The sequence below is a fragment of the Puma concolor genome, chromosome A3, assembly GCF_028749965.1.
Source record: "Puma concolor isolate L17-30 chromosome A3, mPumCon1.1.hap2, whole genome shotgun sequence".
In the NCBI taxonomy this organism is placed as follows: Eukaryota; Metazoa; Chordata; class Mammalia; order Carnivora; family Felidae; genus Puma; species Puma concolor.
The window spans coordinates 91,012,296-91,039,552 of record NC_141669.1 but is presented as its reverse complement, the minus strand read 5'-3'; the positions used below and the strand labels follow the sequence as shown (position 1 = coordinate 91,039,552).

The window sequence follows — 27,257 nt, the reverse complement described above, 5'->3', positions numbered from 1 at the left end:
ATTTGGTGTTAGTGTTCTGGTGTCTCAAATGAGTTGATGCTCATTCCTTTGTCTTTTTTTTTTTTTTTCAACGTTTTTATTTATTTTTGGGACAGAGAGAGACAGAGCATGAACGGGGGAGGGGCAGAGAGAGAGGGAGACACAGAATCGGAAACAGGCTCCAGGCTCTGAGCCATCAGCCCAGAGCCTGACGCGGGGCTCGAACTCACGGACCGCGAGATCGTGACCTGGCTGAAGTCGGACGCTTAACCAACTGCGCCACCCAGGCGCCCCTCCTTAAATGACGCCAGGCGTCATTTAAAAACAGAATTGTAACCTTAAAAATAGCTTTAATACTTACAGAACAATTTGGGTATGAATCTTTGGGGGAGAAATGTTGACCTTCGATAAATTTTTAAATTTTCTTTAATTTTTGGTCAAAGTGTTGACTTTTTCTTGAGTAAATTTTAGTTAATTGTATTTTTCCAAATCAATTTTAATCTGTATTTTGAAGTATATTGAAATGTTTTACTTTTCTGTACATATGGTCATTCCTAATATTATATATCTGCTTTCCCTTTTTTGTCTTAGTCATACAAGTTTTTTAAAAATGGTATCTATAATGATATGTATTAATTTTTCCAGATGTAGAGGGAGATGCAGATTTCAGATGATGTATTGCTTTAAACAATTTATATTATTTAGGATGGGTTGAATTTATTATTCTATTTTGTGATTTTACAAGAAACACTTAATATATTCACATGGTACAAAACATATGTGTATAGGGGCACCTGGGTGGCTCAGTCAGTTAAGCATCCAACTCTTGATTTCCACTCAGGTCAGCCACACAGTGTCTGATACTGAGCACAAAAGTAGGCATAGACAGTATATAAGTGAATAGGTATGACTATGCCATTCAAACTACAAAAACAGGCCATGAAGCTAACCTACAGTGTGTAGTTTGCCACCATTGTTCTTCTATTCCTTGACTTCTGTGATCTTCATTATTTCCTTTCTTCTGCTCACTTTGGGCTTCTTTGTTCTTCTTTTTCTAGTTATTTAAGGTGGAAGTGGAGGTCATTGATTTGAGACATTTTTAATACAGGAATTTAAGACTATGAATTTTCCACTAAGTAATGCTTTAGCTCCACACCTCAAATTTGCTAAGTTGTGTTTTCATTTCCTTTCAGTTCAAAATATTTTCTAATTTCTCCTGATTTCCATGAACTGAATAGTTCATGAATTATTTAACAGTGTATTATTGTTTCTAAATATTCGAGCATTTCCTAGATATCATTCCGGTCTTCATTCCTAATTTAATTCCATTGTGGTCAGAGAAAGTACTTTGTATGACTTAAATTGTTTTAATTTTTTTGTGACTTGTTTCAAGGTCCACAACATGGTCTATCCTTGTAAATATTCTAGGTGCACTTCTGCTGTTGTTGGAGACTATAAATGTCAATTGTTTGATAGTGTTGTTCATGTCTACTAGATCCAATCTCCTTGTTACTCCAGTCCCAGCCAGAAGTCCACAGTGAATGAAGAACTGTGCCCTTTGATGAGTTTTGACAAATGTATACAACCATGTAACTCAAACTATATTGAAACTATTTTAACAACTAGTAGAACTAGTTCCCATTCATTGCTCTTCTTTTTAAAATTTTCCATATTATTTTATTTGCTTATCTAGCTGTACATGTAAACTTTAGAACTGTCCAACTCTGGACAAGGGGTTGATTGGAGAAAGGAACACCCACTTGTGTTTTTATTGGAGCTATATTACATTAATCAGTTAAATTAGAAGAACCAACTTTATGTTGTTGAGTCTCCCTATCCAAGAACTGATCTTTCCATCTGTTCTGGTCTTTTTAAGTAGGCTCCATGCACAATGTGGAGCTTGAACTCACAATCCCCAGATCAAGAGTCGTATGCTCTGCCAACTGAGCCAGCCAGGCAGGCACCCCTAGTCCAGTCTTTTGTGTATTTCCATAGTGCTTTAAGACAGACAGAAGGAGACAGGGCACAGCAGCTTGAGGGTAGTGGCTGACTCCAGGAAGGAGAAGGAGGTTGACAGCAACAGAACAGGGGCTGCACCTCTATCTACATGTAGCAGAAGGATTTTAATACATCTAGTTGATGGGCACAGGAGTGTTTCTTATAAAACTATTTTTCTATTTAAAACATTTAATAAAAACTTAAACTTAGAAGTTAAAACAATTTTAATAGAAAAGAGTTTTTGTAAATACAGTGATTCTTCATTGTACAGTAGTTTATTCTCATAAACCAAATAACCATAACTTATGTATATTTTGGATATAAAACTAGACTTTTCTTTTTTCTTTACATATAATACAATTTCCAGTGTGATGACATTTCAATGAGGGAAAGATTGCATTCGCAATACCATCATCCCTGAGACCACAGACCTAAAATAAGCGCTCTCCAAACATCTTCCTGTGGTAGAGCAGTCCCTGAAGAGGGGGCTTCCCCTCCATTGTCTTTGACTGCAGGGTTGACAGTCTCAGCAAGGAGTCTTTCTAGAATGTTTGTACAGACACAGCTTGAGAATGCTAATGATCTAAACCCAAAGCAATAACAGTGAAAAGATGAAACTGTCCAGAGCCCTTATTTTTCATTTTACTCTCTGTAGCCAAGGTCAAAAGTACAACATTGAAATTGATTGATTTTACCATTTTTCTTTTAGTCTTACTTCACTGAAAGCTACCCATAATTGTTTCACCAATGAGTAGCAAAACTGAGAATTTTACCGGAGAAATTACCCAGGACTACTAATAAAAATGTAGTCTTTTCCAGCATGTCTATTTCCTGAGCAGCTGGCACAGTAGACATTTTTAAACGCGTGTAAGGTGAACAAGAAATCAGAAATCTATGTCCAAGGGTGCACAACCAATGAACGTTAGGATATTATGACATCATGGTGGCTTAATTTTAAAAGATATTCTTTCAAAATGAATTCCAGGAAAACAAGCAACCTTCACACAGAGAGGGAAGCTGAAGCGATCTTACTGATGAGTCTGTTGAGAGCTCTAACTTTTTCTTCCAGGATGCAGTTTTTCTTCTCAGCATCTCGTAGTTTCTCTTCCGTGACCTGAAGTGCCTTTGTCAGGTGAGCATTTTCCACATAGAGATCCTTGAGCAGCAAATGAGATTTTGTGTTCTTTTCAAACTAGGGAGGAGAGAAAAACCATACTTTACTATTATTCTAGTGCAGAAATGTTGCATGACAGCTTGCCCCTCCCACTCTTTCAAGTGTGTTTGGAACACAGTTCCAGGGTTTTTACATATCTCATACACAAACATTGGGTATAATGACAATTTTTATTAAACCTGGCATGAAAGATGAAATTTAAGTCAACTTTATGAGAGTTGATTTTACCATGAAATGAAGATATAAAAAAGATCAAAATCACCAGCCTTAAATTTTTTTTAACCGTTTATTCATTTTTGAGAGAGACAGAGTGCAAGCAGGGGAGGGGAAGAGGGAAAGGGAGACACAGGATCCGAAGCAGGCTCTAGGCTCTGAACTATCAGCACAGAGCCTGATGCAGGGCTTGAACTCGTGAACTGCAAGATCATGACCTGAGCTGACGTTGGATGCTTAACCGACTGAGCCATCCAGCTGTCCTAAAATCACCAGTCTTTAAAAAGGACTACTCAACATAACATAAAACATGTCATTCTGGTTCTTACCAGTGTGCTCTGCAGGGCCACCATGTCTCACAGGACACACTCTGACACTACATCCACCCTGGGAACCCCAAGTGCATGGGCTGGTCACCACACACGATAGCCATGGCGATGGGGACACAAGGCCACTCTAGTTATGAGTCCTTGTTCAAGATACAATGCCAACCGGGGTCCTAGCCTTGGGCTTCAAAAGTCAATACTACATTCATTCATTCAACAAGTACTGCCAGACATACTGCGCAATGATCTTGCTCTCAGGAGCACATATTCTGATGGAAGTGGACATGCCAGAAACAAATACATGGTGTGGAGGCATGACAAGTGCTAAGAGAAAACCCCACATAACCGAACTCAAGTCTGCCTGCCTGATGTACAGCAAACACAATCACTCAGCATGGAGTTATGTGTCAAGGAGAGATAGCCAAAGGAGGAGATGGAGATGGGAGGGCTGGACTCTAACCTGCCTCCCCCAAGGAGAAGAGTCAGGGATGTTTACAGGCAAACAAAAAAGATCTTGGTGAAAAGTTACAGCTGCACTTACTAGTCCTATTAACACTCAGGTTACTGGTTTCACCAGGAGGCGACAGATAGCTGAGGGAGTTCCTATTTTGGTTGGGGTGAATAGGGAAAGCTTCTCTGTCTGTTGACATTTGAACAGAGATCTGAACAAAACAGGGCAAGGAGCACTGAGCCTGTCTGGATGTGAACATTCCAGGCAAAGGGAGGAGCAGGTGCAAAGGTCCAGAGCCTGGCCAGGCTGGGGATGGCTGGAATGGCCAGAGACCTTCTCATGGCAGTGAGAAGCCCACTGAAAGGAAGTTACAGCTGACACGCTGGCTGGGTGCCACCGAGGGCTGGGGGCAACTAGATCCTGCAGAGCCTTGGAGGCCTCTGTAGGAACTCTGCCTGGTACTCTTAGGGCTGTGAGAGGCCTGGAGGGCTCCGAGTAGAAGGGCCAGCACCTCAACCATGTTGGGAAAGCACTGCTGCCACTCCTGCACTGAGAACATAGCCCAGGAGGAAACAAGGACACTGTAGGGCACAGAGGATGAGAGTGGGAGTGAGAAGAGGCTGGGTTCTGCATCCCTTCTGAGGCTGAGCTGGCGGGTTCACTTGCAGACACTGTGGGGGCATCCACCACAACACCAACATTTTGGACTTCAGCCAGTGACATGAGTGAACACACGGGAAGGCAGGTGAGGGTGTCCAGATAACCCTCTGCAGGTACTTTGGTAAAAAGGGGCAGAGGCAGGGCCAGGGCTCCTTTACCTTTGGATTCAGGTGGCAGTGAGGGCCTGGGAGAAGGGAGGGTCTGGGCGTTGTGGCACATGCACGGTCACAGGTGGCTGGTTCACTTGGCTAGAGCATAAGCTAGTTCTGAGGTGAGGTGGGGTGGGGTGGGGTGGGGTGGGGTGGGGTGGGTGTAGGGCTGTGGACAGGACCTCACCGCACAGGGGCAGGTGTGCAGGAGCCACAGGATTTAACCAAGACTGAGGATCTGCCAGGCAAGAGGAAGCAAACTGTGGCTTTGTGTAAGAGAACGACCGTAGGGCAAGGGGGGTAGCCAAGTGTCTGTAACACTTGGAGAGTCAGTGGATGGCAGAGAGGGAGCTGCAAAGCCAGGAGCATGGTCAGGGAGGGAGGTGTGACTCCCAATGGGACCTCCCACCTCCCAGGGAACAAGAGGTGGCCTGGACATTTCATCCTGTTTGGGCTCAGTTCAGGAGCCCTCTAAACAGACTTGACTACTATAATGAAAATATTTCTGCAGACTCTCATACTTAATTTCTTCTAGCTCTGAACAGAACTATTCTGGAGTAGCTGGTGTTTGGCTGAGCCTTTTCTCTGTCTCCTGCTTCATTCTAGCCTTGCCTCCCCCTCCCAGCACCCTCCATGCTGGCTGCCCAACCACCAGTTCTTACTGATTGACCTTGCTGGCTGAATTCAACTGTGGGCTTTCATCAAGCAGAACAGCTATGGCCTTCTTTTTTTTGGTCTTTGCAGCCTATTGAAGCCCAAATATTTTTTCCCCCAGAGTGATTTATTTAAAAATATAGATCATATCATGCTCTTGCTTAAAATCTTCAGATGGCTTCTAACTGCCATCAGAAATAAAATAAAATCCCAGGGCACCTGGGTGGCTTCGTCGGTTAAGCATCCAACTTCAGCTCAGGTCATGATCTCATGGTTCATGTGTTTCAGCCCTGTGTCAGGCTCTGTGCTGATAGCTCAAAGCCTGGAGCCTACTAAGGATTCTGTGTCTCCCTCTCTCTCTGCCCCTCCCCCACTCATTCTATGTATCTCTCTCTCTCTCTCTAAGAATAAACATTAAAAAAAAAAGTAAAATAAAATCCAAACTCCTAATGTTGAGGGGGTCCTGCCAACCCGCACCCACCCATCAGCTCATAGCAGCTACAGCCACCTCCCTGGCAGTCTGCTGATGTACTCCACTTGGTCCCATCTAAGGACATATACCTGAACTGCTCCTCTGCTTGGATGCCCCTCCTGCTTGGGGTCTAGCATGTCCCCTAGCACACAGGGAAACACATGGGTGCCCTTTTATGACACTCCCATTGACTGGAGGTGCTACAGGCATTCAGCCCAACACTGCATAGGACAGTCCCACCACATGAGCACCTCTCTTCCAAAAAGCCAACCTGGCCTCCACTGGGGGGGGGAAGGGGGGGGGTCAGAACCAGACTTCCATGGCTGTCATTGGTGTCTGCTCCCATGCCATCTCTTCAGAGTGGTCCCCAACCATCCCCACCACGTGCCATCCATCTCTTCTTGAGAGTGAGCATTTCTCATCACCTGAGGTCATATATCTTGTTATTGTCTCCACTGCCAGAACGTAAGGCCCAGGAGGGCCCATCTTAGAGTCTTCCTAGAACAATGAATGCCATGATACATGACAGGTGCTCAGTAAGTATCTGCCCAGTGACTGAATAAATGAATAAATGAACATCCTTTCTGAGATTATGTGAACACCTCTCAAATGTACCTTAAAACAATTCCCAAAACAAACACAATATACAAATACAGTGTAGGGAATATATTTAAAAAAATCAATTTTTCTATTGATTGATTTTAGCTGTTAATCTTCTGAAAAAAATTTGTACATTCAGTTTCTCAAAGTTTAGATGGAGCCCTAGGTTCAGTGGTTCCAAATGAACATGGGGGCTCTCTGTGTTCTGTGAGCACAGTCTCTCCCTGAATTAGCTACTTGAACACCCATGGAAGGAGAAAGTTCAGAAAGTGCATGTGGCAATGACAGACATCCATCACTGACCTGCTCTTTCAGCTCAGCTACTTTCTCTTGGAGGAGCATGTCCACGTTCTTCAGAGCCCTTCCCACCTCTTCCACCCGCTCCTCAGTGTCTTTCAGCTCCTTTTCATGTTCTTCCTGTCACAAAAGGTTACAGACCAATAATTTACATTTCTAAAAGAATCATCTCAGGCTTATTTACTTCAGAGTGGAAATTAGCTAAAATGTACATATCTGAGAGCAAAGGGAGAGCCTTTCATCTGCACAGAGTAACAGACACACAATGTTCTGCCACAGGTCACAAAGCTGACACTGCTCTTTGTAGTTCAAGAATTAGCAGACTGTTTTCCTGGGCATTTAATCATAAATTACTCCAAAGTGAGTTTCCCCAAATGTGTTACTGAGTATTTTTAAAGGATTTCTGATTAAATTTCTTTGTTTTGTCAATATTCTATCACGGGTGAACTTATTTCCTGCTTAACATTTTTGCACAATGCGGATAGGTTATTCTTCATTAGGATTTATGCTTCACAAACATCAAATCTTACCGACCTTTTGAGTCTTGCTCCAATTTCTTCCTCATGGAAGCACCCTCTTGTCCTCAGGCTCCTATCTCCACACCCTCCCACCCCGACATTTCCCAATGAACTACACTGTGGCATTTGAGGATGTAGGTGTTTTCTCAGCCTTTTATTTTTTTAATTATTTTTTAATGTTTATTTATTTTTCAGAGAGAGAGACAGAATGTGAATGGGTGAAGGACAGAGGGTGAGGGAGAAACAGGATTTGAAGCAGGCTCCAGGCTGAGCTGTCAGCACAGAGCCTGATGCAGGGCTCAAACTCACAAACCATGAGATCATGACCTGAGCTGAAGTCAGACGCTTAACTGACGGAGCCACCCAGGTGCCCCCCCCAGCCTTTTAAATTAAACACTTAAGTAGGGTACACACATGCCAAACTATTCAAGCATTTTAAAAGTGCCAATTCTGATGCCTCACACTGATGCTTTTAGTGGGAACCACTGGCACCCAACTTTTACAGATGAGGAAGCTGAAGCAGAGAAGTTAAGTAACTGGCCAAAGTCACTCAGCTAGGAGATGGTGAAGCCTGGATCCCAATCTCTGCAGTCCATGCCCTGAGCCACAGTATCCTGCTCTTTAAGGCAACAACTCTGTTTCTATGTCTCTAGATGCCTAATGCAGTGCCTGATGCACAGCCAGGGTCCCCAAGTGTGTGCCACCACCTCACTGGCCTTTTGTCCCACCATCTTCCTCTTGCTTCCCTCTCATCCTTGCTATCCTTAAATAAGGCCATTACCACCTCAGGGCCTTTGCATATACTGCTCCTGCTACTTGTAGCACTCTCTCCAGATTAAGTGAATGGCTTGTTCTCTCAACTCCAGCACATCTTGGCTCAAGTAACACGTTGGTGAGGCCTTCTCTGGCCACCATCCCGCTCCAGAGCACTCATCAACTCATCACCATCTGACATGCTATCCTCATGACTCATGTTTTCATTTGTCTCCCCACCACACCAGAATATAGGCTCCAGGAGGGCACAGGCTTTTGCCATGTGTGTCTGTTTCTGTATCTCCCCTACCTAGATCAGTGTGCACCCAAATAAATAACTTCTGCAGTCTTTGTGTGCCTGTGGGTAGATTTTTTTCAGTCTGCAAAATGGTTTCAGATTCTTTTTAAATTAGATGCATCATTTGGAAACTGGGAATGTTTCTGTAAAAATCTAGTTTCTGGCTTTCCTTTGAAATCAGGAGAATTGGCACACAGGGCCTGTGATTCCACAGGACTACATGGGTGGGACCGCCACCCACAGCTTCCCTCATGGCCTCTGTATCACCACATTTCTGGCCCTGTAAGCAGTTTTGAGTGTGTGGTCCCTAACATTTAGCCATGTGGCCTACCACAGACATGTGCAGCCCCCAAAGACAACCTGTCTGGGTGGACCTGTTGCCCCCATGTTGAAGAGGCCTTTTGGGTCAGCTGGCTTATCACTCTGAGGGGGTGGGAGATGCCTTCTCCAAGAGGTTTGCCACCCCTCCCTGATCCATCTTTGGCCCCTGTTAGAATCCCACATTGTTCACAGTGAAAATCAGGGGCCTGCAGCTGTGGTATAACCAGACTTCTACGAATTGGGATGGCAGTTTTTGGCTGAGTGATCAGTGATCCAATCTCGCCACCCCTGGCACCATCAGCTGGGCCTCAGGGCCCTTGTCTCCACTCACCCACTGTGTTTCCAGCCGCCTCCCCTTCTCCTTCTGGAGAATGCACTCATCACGGAGCTGCTGAGTGGCCTGCCGCTCCTCTTCCAGTAGCTGCTGCAGCTCGGTCATGTGGTCCTGAGGCACCAGCCACTGCATCTGCTCCTGCAGCTGGTGGACCTCCTCCGAGTGCTGGGACTGTGCCAGCCTTAGCCTCAGGTTGGCTCCATGCAGCTGCACCGGGGAGAAGGCCATGATAGTGCTGGTGTGATTGCTGAGAGCTATGGGGTCATTACTAGACATGCAAAACTCCATGCTTACAGATACCCTACAAATGGAAGGGCACACAAGGCATCCTTATTCCTTGGTCCATGCATCTGCAGCTACATGTAAGGTTCATAAAGAACCTATTCATTTGTATTCTGACAGCCAAACTCTGGTTTAGCCAGAGTTTCTACACAGAGAGAGTCAAGAAGACTCAGGTCTGTAGCCTCAAAGTGGTGACACTGAGGTTTCCTGCTGCATCCATGGGAGAATCATGCCATACTCTGTCCAGTTTACATTTCAGCAAACTTCATGGAGTCTGTTTAACAATTATAATCCATGCAGGCCTTGCATGGTGATTTTCCTTTAGGCAGAGAGCTCATACTCCTTAGGCAGCTGAGACCAGGGCCACAGAGAGCAATGGAGCATATGATGAAGGCCAAAGGGACCCTGGCAGCAGGTGCAGAACTACCCCAGCCCCTGGCTCCCCAACCACAGTGGATGGCAAGATTTCACTGGAGTTGTGGGTAACTTGGCCAATCCTTTTATTAAACACCATTTAAATCACTTTGATTCTAGAGGCTTCACCAAGAATATACAGAATTTCCTTGGCACCCTACAAGAACTTGGTATGTCAGCCCTCACACACCTCTGAGGCCCCATAGATGGGAGAGGGAGGTACCTCCATCAAGAGTCACACTTAGGATAGGTCTGAGGTGACCATGTGATTAGAGACAGGGAGGATGCCAGCTATGGCTACTCAAGGGCAACAATGAGGCTTTAGATCTCAGGTCGTTGTATCCCCATGCATCTCTGAGGGGCTGTCTTAGGGGGCCATGTCATCACCATCATGTGTGGCTGTTCTTAGGACAGGAGTCATCCCAGAGAAACACACCTGCACACAGTTTCCAGGACAGCTACTATGCTCTTTTGGAGGAGTGAAATATAATGACTTCTAAAATCAGATGACCAAAATATATTTTTCAGAGATATCTGGTCTTCATCCACAGATTCTAAAAATGCTTCAGAGCCACAGACGTGAAATAGATGTCTCAATATTAATGAAGGTGATTTTTGAAGTGCACCCAAGGGGAGGGGCTGGCTGCCAGGAGGGTCAACCACGTGATCAAGGATTGGAATTTTCAGTCCTATCCCCCAACCTCCCAGGAGGGGAGAGGGGCTGAAGGTTGAGTCAGCCAGTGGCCAATGACTTAGTCATGACTATATAATGAAACCTCCATAAAAACCCAAGAGCCAGCTGTTTGGTCCCTGTTTTGGAGAGCTTCTATGCTTGAGGAGGAACACTTCCATGCACCCCCAGGCTGGGGCTCAAGCTCCCTGAGGACAGATATTTGGGACCTCACCCGATGTATCTCTTCCTCTGGCTATTGATTTGTTTCCTTTAACATATCCTTTAATGAACTGCTAAATGTTAAGTGTTTCCCTGAGTTCTGTGAGCCACTCTAGCAAATTAGTCAAACCTCAGGAGGAGGAGGTTGAAACATCCAATCTGTAGCTGGCTGGTCAGAAACACAGCTAATAGCCTGGGGGGTATGACTGGCTTCTGAGATGGGGGTAGGGAGTAGTGTTGTAGGACTACACCCTTAACCCTTAACCTGTGGGGTCTGATGCTGTCTCCAGGCAGATAGTATAAGAATGGAGTTGAATTCTCAGACACCCTGTTGGTGTCTGATAATTGCACGCTGGAACTGGGTCTGGGAACCTTGAGAAAGAGGGACAGAGAAGGGAGAGAGGAGAACCAGTTCTAAAACACAGCCCCCACAAAAGTAGCCCCCTCCCGACTTTCATGCTTCAGTCATCCTGCAGACACCCCAGATGGAAGTTGAGTCCCAGCCCAGGCCCTTGTGACTCCATGTCAGAATGCCCACCCACTCCAAAGCTGTTCCTGCTCTCTGACAGCACTCCCCAACACCTTGATGCCCTCTTCCTTAGAACACACTGTTCCCATGCCCCTTGCTGCTAACTGCTACAGCTATCTCTCTGCTCTGAACACAGATGCCTGGTGCAAGCTCCTGGGAGGAGGCCACTGTGTGGCCCAGTGTGAGTTCTGTGTCTGTGGTCCTACCCTGTGGTTCTCTGAGCAAGGCAAACAGCCCATAACACCGTCTCAGCTGAATTCCTCCCAAGCCCTCCTCATCTCCCTCCCTGCAGAACTGAGACTGGCTAGAGCCTGGGCCAACTCTGGAGACCCCTGCCCAACTATCACTTGACAAGGGAAAGATGTCCCCAGAGACCACTGGGGCAGCCCATGCCAGGAAAAGAGGGCCATTGTGTTCTGGGATCAGGGGCATGGCAGTGAGCCACCTCAGCCATCGGCTACTCCCACCTGAGCTCACAGGCTGCTGTTCCTGCCCCCTGAGGGATGGGAGCTGTGCTCTCCTTGCATTGAGAGGTGAGGACTGTGTCCTCCCCTGATGGACAGGTGGGTTCTGTGCCCTCCCTTTGAATCCAAGCTGGACCAACAAAATGTCAGGGGAGTGATGTTCTGGAATGCCCTGACACAGTCTTAAGAAGCCTGGCAGCTTCTATCTGCTCCTCTAAGGGTGCTTGGTCACCTATCCTCTCAGAACTTCACTGCTATGCTCAGACAGCCTCATGCCACCAAGAGGCCAGGTGTGGGTGCTCCAGCTGAGAGCACCAGTGGGCCCCCAGCCACCAGCCAACACCACATGCCAGCCCTGTGACCTGAGGTCTCTCAAACATCTGATCCAGCTGTGCCTTCAGATGATGCTAGCCCTAACCTCATTTGATTGCAATGGCCCCCTGAGATCTCAAGTGAAAACAGCCCAGCTGCGCTGGCGAGCCCACAGACCATGAAGGATAATGATGAACAGTGCTAGAAGCTACCAAGTTTGAGGGTGGTTTGACGTACTGCAACACAGAACCAAGATGGTCATTCCCAAGGGCATGTGATGCTTACAGCATTGTGCTCCCGTGCACCACACCTTCTGAGCTGTGCAAAGTCCCTCTGCCAGGACCTCTCATGGCCCCACCCAAGCTGCCCCCCTGCTCATACCTGTCCAACCTGCTCTCTTTGACCTCCAGGGCGCTCCTCCTTAAAATCACCCACAACTGTGCCAGTGACAACACTGGCTCCTCCCGAGTGGTCCCGCGCCCACTCTACCATGGCTCCTCTAGAAGATCCTTAAGTACCCACAGGCTCCTCTTATTTCCCTCATGTGAACTCCCATCAATGTGGTTTTGGGGGTTCCTCTTCTAAATAACAAGGGGGAACCATCTCACATCACAGGAGAACTGCTTAAGTAAGGTCCCTTCTGACCATGACAATGGCTGAATGCTGACTCCTGGACTCAAAGGGCTCAAGCTGGTCAAGGCAATTTCTCAAGGTTCCTTTCAGACTTAAAAACAGAGAAGGGAACCCCCAAATACTCAGAGGCACCTCTGGGAGAGCGCTTGTTTGCAGCGGGATGGCTGAAAGCCCACATGAGCCCCCAATAGCACGTCATAAAGCCCTGGGTATGTAGGGGGACCCCACAGCCAAGTCCAGCTGTGGCATCTGGGGCCAGTCAGGGAGTCTGTGAAGTTGCTCAGAGGAGGGAGGCATGCCAGTGCCACACTCAAGTGAGGGCCCTGGGCCACAGGCCAGTGAGTTAGAAACCTCTTCCACACTGCTTGGGAGGCTTCTCCCATGACCCCTCTTTTCTATCTACAGCCCCCAGCCCTCTAAGCGCAACGCACATCTGAGTCCACATTAGGCCATCACACACCTGCCATTCTCTCATCCTGCTCCCCCAGGAAGAACCAGCTCCCCCTCTCTCATGTCTCTGCACACCATGCTGTCAGGGCATCCTGACATCCCTGCTTGGCCTGTCCTGCTCTCATCTGCTTGTCCCAAACTGCAAGCTCTCCACTTTCCTACCTCTGTACCTTTAGAGCCTGGTGCACTAGTAAATGCTGGAGCAGGAGACAAAGTGGGAGGCAGGAGCTTGACACCCACATGTGTATGCAATTTCAGGGCTTCTGTGCACACATAAGCCTGTGTGAGGGCAAGACGGGCACACTGAGCTTGCTAACCCAAGGGACTACTCCACCTCATGTCCTTGGATCTGACGACACTCCCCCCTCCTCAGAGGCTACCCACAGCTCTCCTTTGTTCTTCTGTTCTGCAGATGGTGCAGCCAAAAGCACTGCTTGTCAGCCTCCTTCCCTTGTGCATAAACAGAAGCTCTGCCCATGGACTGCTCAGGGTCAACCAACCCTGGACTAGGCTCAACTTCAGTCTCAGGCCTGGTAAGTGCCCACCAGCTGTGTAACCTCAGGGCAGCCCAATAACCTCTCTGGCCAGACCAGTCCTGACAAGGCTCTGTCAATGCTAAACTGTGTTGACTTTCCTCCCAGCTGAGACCCAGCCATTGGCCATCATGCACACCCACCTGATTTTGACTTTCTTCAAGGGTCTCTCTCAGCTGTGACTGTGACAGTCTCAGGCTCTGACATTCCTGATTCATGTGTTCAAGTTCAAGTTCAAGTTTTTGGATTAGCTCACTCTGTTTAAAAAAAATAATTTCACAAGTACAAGAATATCTCAGCAGTCTGATGCATATTTATTTATTTATTTTAAGTTTATTTATTTTGAGAGAGAGAGTGTGTGAGCAAGCAGGAAGTGGGGGAGGGAGACGGGGGAGGGAGGGAGGTGAAGAGAGAGAGATTGAGAGAGAGAATATCCCAAGCAGGTCCCATGCTATCAGCAAGGGAACCCAACGGGGGCTCCATCTCATGAACTATGAGATCATGACCTGAGCCAAAATCCAGAGTCAGACACTTAACTAACTGAGCCACCCAGGCACGCCATCAGTCTGATACATGTTTAATGCAGAAACTTCAGAAATTTATAGAAAAGCAAAAATGACAAAATTTAAACCACCATGATCCCAACATTGTGCCGTGATCTCAGCCCTTCTTCCACACATGTGTTTCTATCAATAACACTGGTACAGCATTATATGCTGTGCTTTCCTCATTATATCTTGAGCATTCCCCCATAACATTAAATATTATTGGAAAACATGATTTTTAATGACTGTACCATAATTTACTGACTCATTCAGTATTATTGATGATTCAAGCTGATTCCAATTCTGTTTTGCTATTATAAATACCACAGCAATGAAAACACTTCCAGCTAAGTCTGCCCACGATGCTCAGATAAAATTCCCATAAGTAGAATTATAAAGTCAGAGCATACTGACATTCTTGAGGCACTTGACACATATTTTGCCCAAATGTCCTCCAAAGAGGTCTACCAATTTATTCTCTTAGCATCAGGATTTAATCCCTTTCTGCTACTTTTTTTTAGATATTGAGAATTTGCAAGGCTGCTGAAGCCTACAAATTTTCCAGAGCACATACTTGTTAAGTTCCCCTCTTTACCTGAGGGGTGAGCCTACCTCCAGGCATTTTAAGGCTGTTGCTGATGTTTTTAGACCACTCACCTGCAGCTCCTCCTGGTGCCTGGCCTCCTCCAGTCTCTGTGTTAACAGCTGAATGTTGATGAGGTTCTTCTCGTCTTGGGCCTGGTGGACAGAGGCCTCCTCTCCTAGCTGAAGGATCTTGTGATTGAGCCGGGACACTTCATCCTTGCATTTCTGACTCTGGAGCATAACGGGTTAAAATACAGATGCCAAAGTTACTTTTTTTAAACCAGGAGCTTAATTCATATCATTCCAGTGATTCCCAATCAGGACCCATTTTGTTCCCCAAGGAACATCTGGCAATGTCTGGAGATACTGCTGGTTATCAGAACTGGGAAGGGGACGGCTAAGGCATCTCACGGTGGAGGCACTCAGCATCCTCCAGCGCAGGACTGATCCCACCCCAAATGGCCACAGTACTAAGGATGTGAAAACGTGCTCTACTCCCTTGAGGAAATGAGACATATCTCAACTGCCAGAGGTGGCTACATCATGAACATCCAAACCACTGCTCTGAAGATCTTCCATATTTTTCTTATTCCTTTCATGGTTATGTCCAATTATTATTTTAAGTAGTCTGAAAGAAAACACCTTGTTAAATTTGAAGTATATGAATCTCCTCAAAGTAGGCTCAGGTCATGATCTGATCTTTTGTCATTAAACACCTAAACATATCTTTCAGCAGGGTGCAGGTGGTGATTAAATTGTATATTCTGCTTTTATCCAGTATCTACTGCCCAACAGATGGTGGATGCACAACAGATGCCCACTGGGTGGCTAAGTGAATGCCCCATGAGCTGGAACAGCAACTAGAACACTGCCCCTACAGTCTCTCCCCATGGAAATGCCAGTTACTTTAAACTATATGTTGTGAATATCTTCATATAAATCACATTTCTGCTTATTTGCTTTTTTTCCACAGCAGTCCATTCTCAAGGCCGACTGTCAGTGGCTCCAAGTGTTGGCAGAGTGGGGTTCTCTGAACCTGTTTTCAGCACTACTGGCAACGCACACACACCACTCTCCCCAGGGCTGTGCTAACAACCATTTCATTTCTATGTTTTTGAAGATTTGAGAAGCAGATGATGGAACCTTGCTTGAAGTTGTTCTGATTTGGATTATTTAAGCTTAGTGAGTTTACACATTTTTCTCGTGATGATTGCTCCTTCTGTTCTCTGTAAACAGACTATTACCTCATCCTGTGCTTAAAACCTCAAAACTGAGGGTAAAGAGGTATTTTCAACACATCGTAAGTTCATGGTTGTTGTGTCTGGTATGGAAATCTCTTGTGTTTATTACATTTTATTGTGAAAATTAAAGTTATTTTTCAATATTGGCATTCATCTTATTCTCTGAGGATAGCGTTGATTTTTTTTCATAATGGTATGTTTTATGATTTTTTAAACTCTAATTCCAGTAGAGTTAACATGCACTGTTACATTACTTCAGCCTTGATTTTTTTAGCAGCCAGAAACAGAATCTTCCTTCAGCTAATTTTTTTGGTTACTTTTAATATTTAGTCTTTGGAAATAATTTCAAACTCATATAACAGATGCAAAGCTATTACAGAGAACATCCATGTGCCCTTCACCCAGACTTACCAGCTGGCAACATTTCCCCGTGTGCTTTGTGGCTGGCTGGTACTCTCTGCACGTATGTGCACACATGTGTGTACACACACACACACACACACACACACACACACACACACACACACGAGACGGTTTTCTGAGCCATGACCCTGTGTTACATGTTTCCTAAGGAGGTGAGCGTGTTCTCACATGGCTGCCATGCAGCTCTGGCTTCAGGACAAGAATCACACCACCTGCATCCTAGTCTTGTCAACTGGCCCAGTTATGACCCTTGGAGCACCCCTTCTGGTCCAGCTTAGGCAACGCCTTTATCTGTCAGGCTGTTTTAGCCTCCCTGAATGTGAGATGTTTCCATAGCCTGTCATATATTAACACTGAAAATTCTGACAGATACAGTACCTCCCCACCTTTCCCCTTCAACAGTTCCTCATTTGGGGACTGCCTGATGCTCTCTGTGACTAAGCTCAGGAGATGCCTGTGACCAGAACTCCACTCAGGTGCCACTATGTCCCCCTCAGGGCATCCCACTGAGACAGTGGGGCGCCCACTGTCTCTTGGTGTCTGTGTCCATCACCTCCTTAATTCTTTCTTTTCCCCAAAGTTAGTTTATTTATTCTGGGGGGCGGGGGAACAGAGCATGAGCAGGGGAGGGGCAGAGAAAGAGGGAGAGAGAATGCCACGCAGGCTATGTGCTGTCAGCATGGAGCCTGACATGGGGCTCAAATTCATGAACCATGAGATCATGACCTGAGCCAAAATCAAGAGTTGGATGCTTAACTGACTGAGCTATCACCTTAATTCCAACTTGTATTCACCTTAGTTTTATTGCAGAAGACAAAAGCAGTCATATCCTGATCAAATTTTAAAATAAGTGGATGTCTGTGCTAAATATGCTTACTCTGGATGTGATTATGCCTTTAGGCCTAGTTTCCAGTTTATAAGATACACAAGGGACAGAGAAGCAGACTGAATGACACTATCAGGAAACAGCTGGACAGATCCAGAATGGGGGATGGCCTACAAGACAACTGCCAGATCTCTTAAAAACAGACAGCCTTGGGGGTGAATCAGCTATTCCAGGTTAAAAAGACTAAAGACACATTGCAGCAAGCAGACCATATTTTCCAAAGACAGCCTCAATGGCATCTCTCATCCCACATCCCCTTCTGTAGTATGACCTGGACACTCACCCTCCCAGATGAGCCTATATCCCTCCCTGTGCCTTGGGGGGGTCTGGGTGGAGGTGATATGGAGAGATTTCTGAGATGAGAAGCCTTGTGCCTGCCTTGTGGTCCTGCTGGACCACTCGCTACCTGAATGCCTCTTTGTGACACTCCCTCCCAGGCCCATGGAGAGGAGCCCCCAGATGGTTCCAGCCCTATCCTTTGGGTCACCCCAGCTGTCCAATCTTCCCATACCAGTGACATGGAGAAGAGGCAGGCCATCTGCCCTGTACCCTGTCTGGAACCCCTGACCCACAGGTTCTGTGAGCACAATAAAGTGGCTGTTTTCTGCCACCAGAACAGCATTGACAGTTCAACGCATCATCCTCAGCTGGATCCTAGTTCCAAAAAATTTACCATCTAAGACATTTTGGAATAATTATAGAAAGATGTAAATATGGTCTGAATATTGGACAGCATTAAGTAATTACAATTAAGTGTCTCAGGTGTTACAGCAGTACTGTGGTTAGGCAGAAGATGCATTCATTTTTACAAGATGCCTGCGAAATATTTAGGAGCAGAGTATCACTGTATCTGTCACTTACTTTCAAAAGGTTTGAAAACACACACACATACACATAGTACAGAGAGATACAAAGAAAGGTATAAATAAATAATAAAGCACAAAGTTAAAAACTGCCAAATTAAGGGGGCACCTGTATGGCTTAGTAGGTTAAGCATCCGACTTCGGCTCGGGTCATGATCTCTCGGTCCCTGAGTTCCAGCCTCACATCGGGCTCTGTGTTAACAACTCAGAGCCTGGAGCCTGCTTTGGATTCTGTGTCTCCCTCTCTCTCTGCCCCTCCCTTGTTCTCATTCTCTCTCTCTCTCTCTCTCAAAATAATAAATAAGCATTAAAAAAAAAAAAACCTTGTCAAATTAAGGTTGTGGTATGTGGGTGATCAGTATATATTATGCCAAATTTTCTGTGCCGTTACAGTTTTTCATACTAAAAAGTTGAGGGAAAGAAAACAAATGGATACCTATAATCCATTTATAAGTGTGTCCTAGGAATAAGCCCAAAAGAGGAAGGGGGCCCCAGGAAAGCCCCAGGTGGGTCATTTCACAAGAAGCTGGTCTGCAAGCAAGTACAGTCGGAAGTTTTCATCTTACATAACTCCAGGAATTGGCCACCTAATGGAGAAGACCCAAAGCAAGGTCACCACACACTCATCACAGAAACAAACACCCAAAGCTGGGAGCCCAGACAACCCACCAGTAGTCTCAGGCAGTCCCCATAGCAGAACATTCGGTGACCACACATGGGTAGAGGTGGCACCAAGAGAGAGGAGGTGTGGCACTTAACTCAAGGATGGCACAGGCTTGAGAAGCCAAACATGGCAACCCACCCCTCCAGAACTAATGAGTGAGTTCAGCAAGGTGGCAGGAGGACCCATTGAATTTCTGTGAACATACAGTGAACATACACAAACCCAAATTAAAAACACAATAAAATCCTGAAACCAATATTGTATTGTATGTAAACTTATTAGAATTTAAATAAAAATCAATCAGAGCTGCCAGTCAATACGGCAGAGAAGTAGGGGGACCCGAAGTTCCCTCTTCCCTCAAACACAGCAGTGTTGAGGCCAGAGGACTTGAAATTCTAAGAGTCCAGGCTGCAGAGCAACAGATTCATTTCCAGGGGCCCACAGGGACAACTTGGTGGGCCACAGGTGCATGATTACGAACCAGGAGAGATAAAACGGGCGGCATAAGAACAGAGAGGAGGAATCCCCTCCTGTGGAGAAATAAAAGGAAGAGAAAGAGAGGCTGTGGAAGTGTGGGATTGTATTTTGACAAGAGAAAAACCATGGGCTGGGGACTGGAAAAAAAACAGAGAAAGATCCAATTTCTTTCTTTCTTTTTTTTTTTTTTTTTGTCTTTGTGAAGACTTTATTTCTCTCATATAATCTCTATGTAATAATCATTAGCCAACCTTTTAAATACATTGCAAATCTATCTTTTGCTAGTTCTAATTTTTATATAAACAATTTTATTTTTTCCTTAAATTCCCATAGATTTTATTTTCTTCTTATGGTGCCCCACAATCTCCATTTGCCCATACTTAAGTGAATAAATATTTGTTTTAGTAGTAGATAATGTGCACAAACCCAAAACCCAGATCTTTAATGTAGCTCTCCACAGAAAATTTTTCCTCTGATCTTAAGAGCTTTTCCAATCTCAAAACTGTTGACTATCATTCCAGAATGCAGTGGTCCATGGCTTATTCCTGACAAACAGGTAGTATCTGCCCAGTTTTCCTTTAGGTACCTCCCAACTTTGGGAGGGTGGTAGTATCCAATTTCTAACAGCAGCTAGATTGGAGCCAGCTTCTCTGGATTGGAGCCAGCTTCCCTGTTTGTGTGCCTGGGGAGAAGGGGAACCAGCCTTGGGCTTGGTAACTAGCTCAGAGGCACAGTCTGCAGTCAGAGAAACCAATCTGCTACCTTGAGTGCTGGGGGAAAAAGGCAAAGAGTCATTCCAAGGACAGAAGACCTTACTTGCACCTGCCAGCCAGAGATCTTTTGTTGGCTGGCTGAGCAGAGTGGCACTTCCCTGGAACCAGGGCGTGTGGGCAGAGTGGGATCGTTTAAGACATTGGGGTTTGAATCCCAGCCAAGCACCTGGGAGGCATGGGAGACTCTGGAGCGGACAAAACCCACCCACTCGCACCCACTCAGCACAGTGAGGATGGCCTGAATAGTGGTTTGCGACACCTGGTCCAGAGAGGAGAGACTGGGGTGTCGCCATTTTTCTCCCAATCACCAAAAAGGTGGGGCTTCAGGGAAGCCGCCTACACCAAACCACGCCCTTCTGTGCCTGGTACCTGTGTATCTACAGGGGCAAGATTGACACTGACCAACCACACAGGCCCTCCTCCTGATCAGTGCAGCCACCAGTTCCAAGGCACCTAGCAGTTTTGCATTTTCTGATTTAATTCTCGGTCAATTCTTATCCTCAAAAAATTAAAAATAGAGGGGCACCTGGGTGGTTCAGTCGGTTGAGCATCTGATTTCAGCTGAGGTCATGATCTCATGCCCTGTGAGTTTGAGTACTGCGTCAGGCTCTGTGATGACAGCTCAGAGCCTGCAGCCTGCTTCGGTTTCTGTGTCTCCATCTCTCTCTGCCCCTTCCCCACTTGTTCTCATTCTCATTCTCTTTCTCTCTCTCTCCCCCACCCCAAAAGTAAATAAACGTTAAAAAATGGGTTTTTTAATTTAAAAATAGTATTACCCTAGGACCCAGTAATAGCACTACTAGGAATTTATCCAAATGATACAGGAGTGCTGATTCATAGGAACACATGTACTCCAATATTTACAGCAGCGCTGTCAACAATAGCCAAATTATGGAAACAGCCCAAATGCCATCAACTGATGGATGGATAAAGAAGATGTGGTTTATATATACACAATGGAACACTACTTGGCAATGAGAAAGAATGAAATCCTGCCATTTGTAACAACATGGATGGAACTTGAGGGTATTATGCTAAGTAAAATAAGTCAGAGAAAGACAGAATATCATGTTTTCACTCATATGTGGAACTTGACAAACTTACCAGAAGACCATGGGGGAAGGGAAGGGGAAAAATAGTTTCAAACAGAGAGGGAGGCAAGCCATAAGAGACTCCTAAATACAGAGAACAAACTGAGGGTTGATGGGGGGAGGGGGAATGGGAGAAGGGCATTGAGGAGGGCACTTGCTGGCATGAGCACTGGGTGTTGTATGTAAGCGATGAATCATCGGAATCTACCCCCAAAACCAAGAGCACACTGTATACACTGTATGTTAGCTAACTTGAGAATAAATTATGTTTAAAATAAATAAATAAATAAATAAATAAATAAAAAATCAGTCAACCACTCAATCAATAACAATAAAAAAAATAGAAACATAATACTAGCTCCAGTCTCTGGCCTGACAGGTAAAGAGCTCTATCTCCCCAATAAGAAAATGGCTGAGCAAATTGAAATCAACAACTCCTCTTAGAATCCATCAGAGAATTGCAGTCATAGGGCAAACCAATGCCCTAATAACTGGAAAGACAGGCTAAGTGCTCACAGCTTACCAGGAACAGAGGCTGGAGCCTGAAACAGGAAGGGAAAGGGGACCCATAAGGATGAACACTGGAGGCCACTCCTGGCTGGCGTGAGACTTAAAAAGTCATGGTCTCAGGGGAGCCCTAAACTTTCCTGAGACATACCAGGGTCTTGCCCTCAACAACAGAGAAAATCCCCTCAGGCTTCTAGCAAGTGGGAACAAAGTAACGGCGATGGACTGAACTGTGTGTTCCCTCCAAATTCATGTGTCAAGGCTCCTAAACCCCCAATGTGACTATATTTGGAGTTAAGACTTTCAGGAGGTAATTAAGGTTAAATAAGCTCATATGGGTCGGGTCCTAATCTGACAAGACTGTGACCTTTTAAGAAGAAGTAGAGCCCTGTCTCTCTCCCTCTTAGTGCCCATGCAGAAGAAAGGCCATGTGAGGACACAGTGAGAAGGCAGCTGTCTGTAAGTCAGGAATTAGGGCTCTCACCAGCAACCAAATCAGTCCGGACTTCTGGCCTCCATAACTATGAGACAATAAATTATTGTTGTTTAAGTGCTCTAGCCTATGGCATTTTGTTACAGCAGCTGAAGACACTAACGCAGTGGCCATTCTGAGGGATACTTGGAGCGTTCTGTTCCCCTCCTGCCCAAGAGAAACTACTTTATCAGAGCTTAACCAACCCCAATCCGTCCAGCCTTTCTGTCTCAGCACACACCACCTCTCAGAGTGGCTAAAGTAATAGTGCCAACACCTAATGCTGGCAAGGATGTGAAGAAAATAGATCGCTGGGTGAGAATGTAAACTGTTACAGCCACTTTGGATAACAGTTGGGCCTTTTCTTACAAAACTAAACATGTAACTACCATTTGCACTTTTGGTGAAATGAAAACTTATGTTCATAAAAAAAAAAACCTACATAGGAATGTTCAGAGCAACTTTATTTGTGATAGGCCAAAACTGGAATCATCCCAGCTATCCTTTAAAAGGGGAGTGATACAATGGAGTACTATGTGGCAATGAGAAAGAATGAAATATGGCCCTTTGTAGCAACATGGATGGAACCGGAGAGTGTTATGCTAAGTGAAATAAGCCATACAGAGAAAGACAGATACCATATGTTTTCACTCTTATGTGGATCCTGAGAAACTTAACAGGAACCCATGGGGGAGGGGAAGGGGAAAAAAACAAAAAAGGAGGTTAGAGTGGGAGAGAGCCAAAGCATAAGAGACTCTTAAAAACTGAGAACAAACTGAGGGTTGATGGGGGGTGGGAGGGAGGGGAGGGTGGGTGATGGGTATTGAGGAGGGCACCTTTTGGGATGAGCACTGGGTGTTGTATGGAAACCAATTTGACAAAAAACTTCATATATTGAAAAAAATAAAAAAAATAAAAGGGGAGTGATAAAAGGCGGCTGGGTGGCTCAGTTGGTTGAGCATCTGACTTTGGCTCAGGTCATGATCTCACAGTTTCTGAGTTCGAGCCCCACATCGGGTTCTGTGCTGACAGCTCAGACCCTGGAGCCTGCTTCAGATTCTGTGTGTCCGTCTCTCTCTGCCCCTCCCCTGCTTCTGCTCTGTCTCCCTCTCTCTCAAAAATAAATAAACATTAAAAAAAAAGGATTCAAAGGTGAGTGTTGGGGTGCCTGGGTGGCTTAGTCAGTTAAGCATCAGACTTTGGCTCAGGTCACGATCTCATGGTTAATGAGTTCAAGCCCTGTGTCAGGCTCTGTGCTGACAGCTCAGAGCCTGGAGCCTGATTTATATTCTGTGTCTCCGTCTCTCTCTGCCCCTCCCCAACTTGCGCTCTGTGTCTCTCTCTCAAAAATGAACAAACACTGGGGAGAAGAGGGTGGCGTAGGAGGGCGCTGGGTTCACCGCGTCCTGCTGATCACCTAGATTTCACCCACATCTGCCTAATTTACCCTGATAACCACCAGAAGACTAGCAGAACGGACTCTCCAGGGCCAAGCATAGACGAGCAACCCACGGAAGAGGATAGGAAGGGCGGAGAGGCAGTGCGCACTACATGGACTGGCAGGAGGGAGCCAGGGCGGTGGAGGGGCAGCCAGCCCACCCAGCAAGGCAGAGCCCCCGACTGGCTTGCAAAAGCGGAGGGGCCAGATGGAGTGTGTTCTGACAGCCAATGGGACTTAACATCTGGAATGTTATAAGTCAAAAGCTCTGCTCAGAGAGTGGGAGGGAGAGTTGTTAAGCCCCGGAGGACAGAGCTCAGCTTGGCAGGAAACAAAGGTGCTGGGAAGCGCCGTCTCCCTGCCCATCCCCCAGCCAAAATCCCAAAGGGAACCAGTTTCCGTCACGAAACTTGCTTGCACTGCACAAACACCCAACACTGTGCTTCTGTGGATCCATCCCTCCGATGGGTCTGCCTCCCTCCCGGTGCCACAGGGCCCCTCCTGAAGCAGACCACCAAAGGCAAAGCGAGCGGAGTCTGCCCCTCCCACCCCTGTGCACCTTGCGGATCCAACCTGGCTAATACGCCAGATCCCATAGAAGCAGTACCACAAGACTGGCAGTGTGCAAGTAGCCCAGACAGAGGCCACACCACTCCACAGTGAGTCCTGCCCCTGGGAGAGGGGAAGATAAGGTACACACCAGTCTGACTGTAGCCCCAGCGGTGGGCTGGGGGCAGACATCAGGTCTGACTACGCCCGTCCACCAATACAAGTTACTCCAGACAGCACAGAGGAGGAGACCTGCAGTTCCCCGCCACTCCGGGAATTATCCAAAATGACGAAACGGAGGAATTCTCCTCAAAAGAAACTCCAGGAAGAAGCAACAGCTAACGAACTGATCAAAAACGATTTAAGCAATAGAGCAGAAAATGAATTTAAAATAAGAGTCATAAAATTAATTGCTGGGCTTGAAAAAAGTGTACAGGACAGCAGAGAATCTATTACTACAGAGATCAAGGGACTAGGACACAGTCAGGAGGAGCTAAAAAATGCCATAAATGAGCTGCAAAATAAAATGGAGGTGACCACAGCTTGGATTGAGGTGGCAGAGGAGAGAATAGGTGAATTAGAAGATAAAATTATGGAAAAAGAAGAAGCTGAGAAAAACAGAGATAAAAAAATCCAGGAGTATGAGGGGAAAATTAGAGAACTAACTGACATAATTAAACGAAATAATGTACGCATAGTTGGGATTCCAGAGGAGGAACAGAGAGGGAAAGGTGCTGAAGGTGTACTGGAAGAAATCATAGCTGAGAACTTCCCTGAACTGGGGAAGGAAAAAGGCATTGAAATCCAAAGGGCACAGAGAACTCCTTTTAGACGTAACTTGAATCGATCTTCTGCATGACATATCATAGTGAAACTGGCAAAATACAAGGATAAAGAGAGAATTCTGAAAGCAGCTAGGAATAAACATGCCCTAACATATAAAAGGAGACCAACAAGACTCGTGACGGATCTGTCTACTGAAACTTGGCAGGCCAGAAAGGAATGGCAGGAAATCTTCAACGTGATGAACAGAAAAAATATGCACCCGAGAATCCTTTATCCAGCAAGTCTGTCATTTAGAATAGAAGGAGAGATAAACGTCTTCCCAAACAAACAAAAACTGAAGTAACTCATCACCACTAAACCAACCTTACAGGAGATCCTAAGGGGGACTGTGTGAGTGAAATGTTGCAAGGACCACAAAGTACCAGAGACATCACTACAAGCATGAAACTTACAGACATCACAATGACTCTAAACCCATATCTTTCTATAATAACACTGAATGTAAATGGACTAAATGCGCCAACCAAAAGACGTAGGGTATCAGAATGGATAAAAAAACAAGATCCATCTATTTGCTGTCTACAAGAGACTCATTTTAGACCTGAGGACACCTTCAGATTGAAAGTGAGGGGATGGAGAACTATCTATCATGCTACTGGAAGTCAAAAAACAGCTGGAGTAGCCATACTTATATCAGACAAACTAGATTTCAAATTAAAGGCTGAAACAAGAGATGAAGAAGGGCATTATATAATAATTACAGGGTCTATCCATCAGGAAGAGCTAACAATTATAAATGTCTATGCACCAAATACGGAAGCCCCCAAATGTATAAAACAATTACTCACAAACATAAATAACCTTATAGATAAGAATGTGGTAATTGCAGGGGACTTTAATACTCCACTTACATCATTGGATAGATCATCTAGACACAGGATCAATAAAGAAACAAAGACCCTGAATGATACACTGGATCAGATGGACTTGATAGACATATTTAGAACTCTGCATCCCAAAGCAACAGAATATACTTTCTTCTCGAGTGCACATGGAACATTCTCCAAGATAGATCACATACTGGGTCACAAAACCGCCCTTCATAAGTATACAAGAATTGAGATCATACCATGTGTACTTTCAGATCACAATGAAATAAAGCTTGAAATCAACCACAAGAAAAAGTCTGGAAAACCTCCAAAAGCATGGAGCTTAAAGAACACCCTACTAAAGAATGAATGGGTCAACCAGGCAATTAGAGAAGAAATTAAAAAATATATGGAAACAAATGAAAAGGAAAATACAACAATCCAAACTCTTTGGGATGCAGCGAAGGCAGTCCTGAGAGGAAAATACATTGCAATCCAGGCCTATCTCAAGAAACAAGAAAAATCCCAAATACAAAATCTAACAGCACCCCTAAAGGAAGTAGAAGCAGAACAGCAAAGACACCCCAAATCCAACAGAACAAGAGAAATAATAAATATCAGAGCAGAAATAAACAATATAGAATCTAAAAAACTGTAGAGCACATCAATGAAACCAAGAGTTGGTTTTTTGAAAAAATAAACAGAATTGATAAACCTCTAGCCAGGCTTCTCAAAAAGAAAAGGGAGATGACCCAAATAGATAAAATCATGATTGAAAATGGAATTATTACAACCAATCCCTCACAGATACAAACAATTATCAGGGAATACTATGAAAAATTATATGCCAACAAACTGGACAACCTGGAAGAAATGGACAAATTCCTAAACACCCACACGCTTCCAAAACTCAATCAGGAGGAAACAGAAACCTTGAACAGACCCATAACCAGCGAAGAAATTGAATCAGTCATCAAAAATCTCCCAACAAATAAGAGTCCAGGACCAGATGGCTTCCCAGGGGAATTCTACCAGACATTTAAAGCAGAGATAATACCTATCCTTCTCAAGCTATTCCAAAAAATAGAAAGGGAAGAAAAACTTCCAGACTCATACTATGAAGCCAGCATTACTTTGATTCCTAAACCAGACAGAGACCCACTAAAAAAAGAGAACTACAGGCCAATATCCCTGATGAATATGGATGCAAAAATTCTCAATCAGATACTAGCAAATCGAATTCAACAGCATATAAAAAGAATTATACACCATGATCAAGTGGGATTCATTCCTGGGCTGCAGGGCTGGTTCAACATTTGCAAATCAATCAATGTGATACATCACATTAATAAAAGAAAAGAATCATATGATGCTGTCAATCG

At 45.2% G+C, this 27,257-nt stretch overlaps 1 protein-coding gene across 7 annotated transcripts in view; it reads right to left on the bottom strand.

Moving 5' to 3' along the window:
• Positions 1 to 2,183: 2,183 nt before the first annotated feature.
• The window catches only part of NINL (ninein like), a 180,505-nt gene continuing 155,431 nt past the window's right edge, over positions 2,184 to 27,257 (bottom strand). For 4 of the 7 annotated variants that reach the window (XM_086701515.1, XM_086701510.1, XM_086701512.1 and 1 more), the window contains 5 exons: positions 14,909 to 15,067; positions 13,850 to 13,963; positions 9,195 to 9,404; positions 6,980 to 7,093; positions 2,184 to 3,169 (listed from right to left, as the gene is read on the bottom strand). In XM_086701515.1, coding sequence (XP_086557641.1) covers positions 2,978 to 3,169; positions 6,980 to 7,093; positions 9,195 to 9,404; positions 13,850 to 13,963; positions 14,909 to 15,067 — 789 coding nt within the window. In that variant the 3' untranslated portion in view covers positions 2,184 to 2,977. Of the gene's footprint in view, positions 3,170 to 6,979; positions 7,094 to 9,194; positions 9,499 to 13,849; positions 13,964 to 14,908; positions 15,068 to 27,257 lie in introns of those variants that run through there. The other 3 variants (XM_086701511.1, XM_086701516.1, XR_015249325.1) reach the window with 3 other exon arrangements.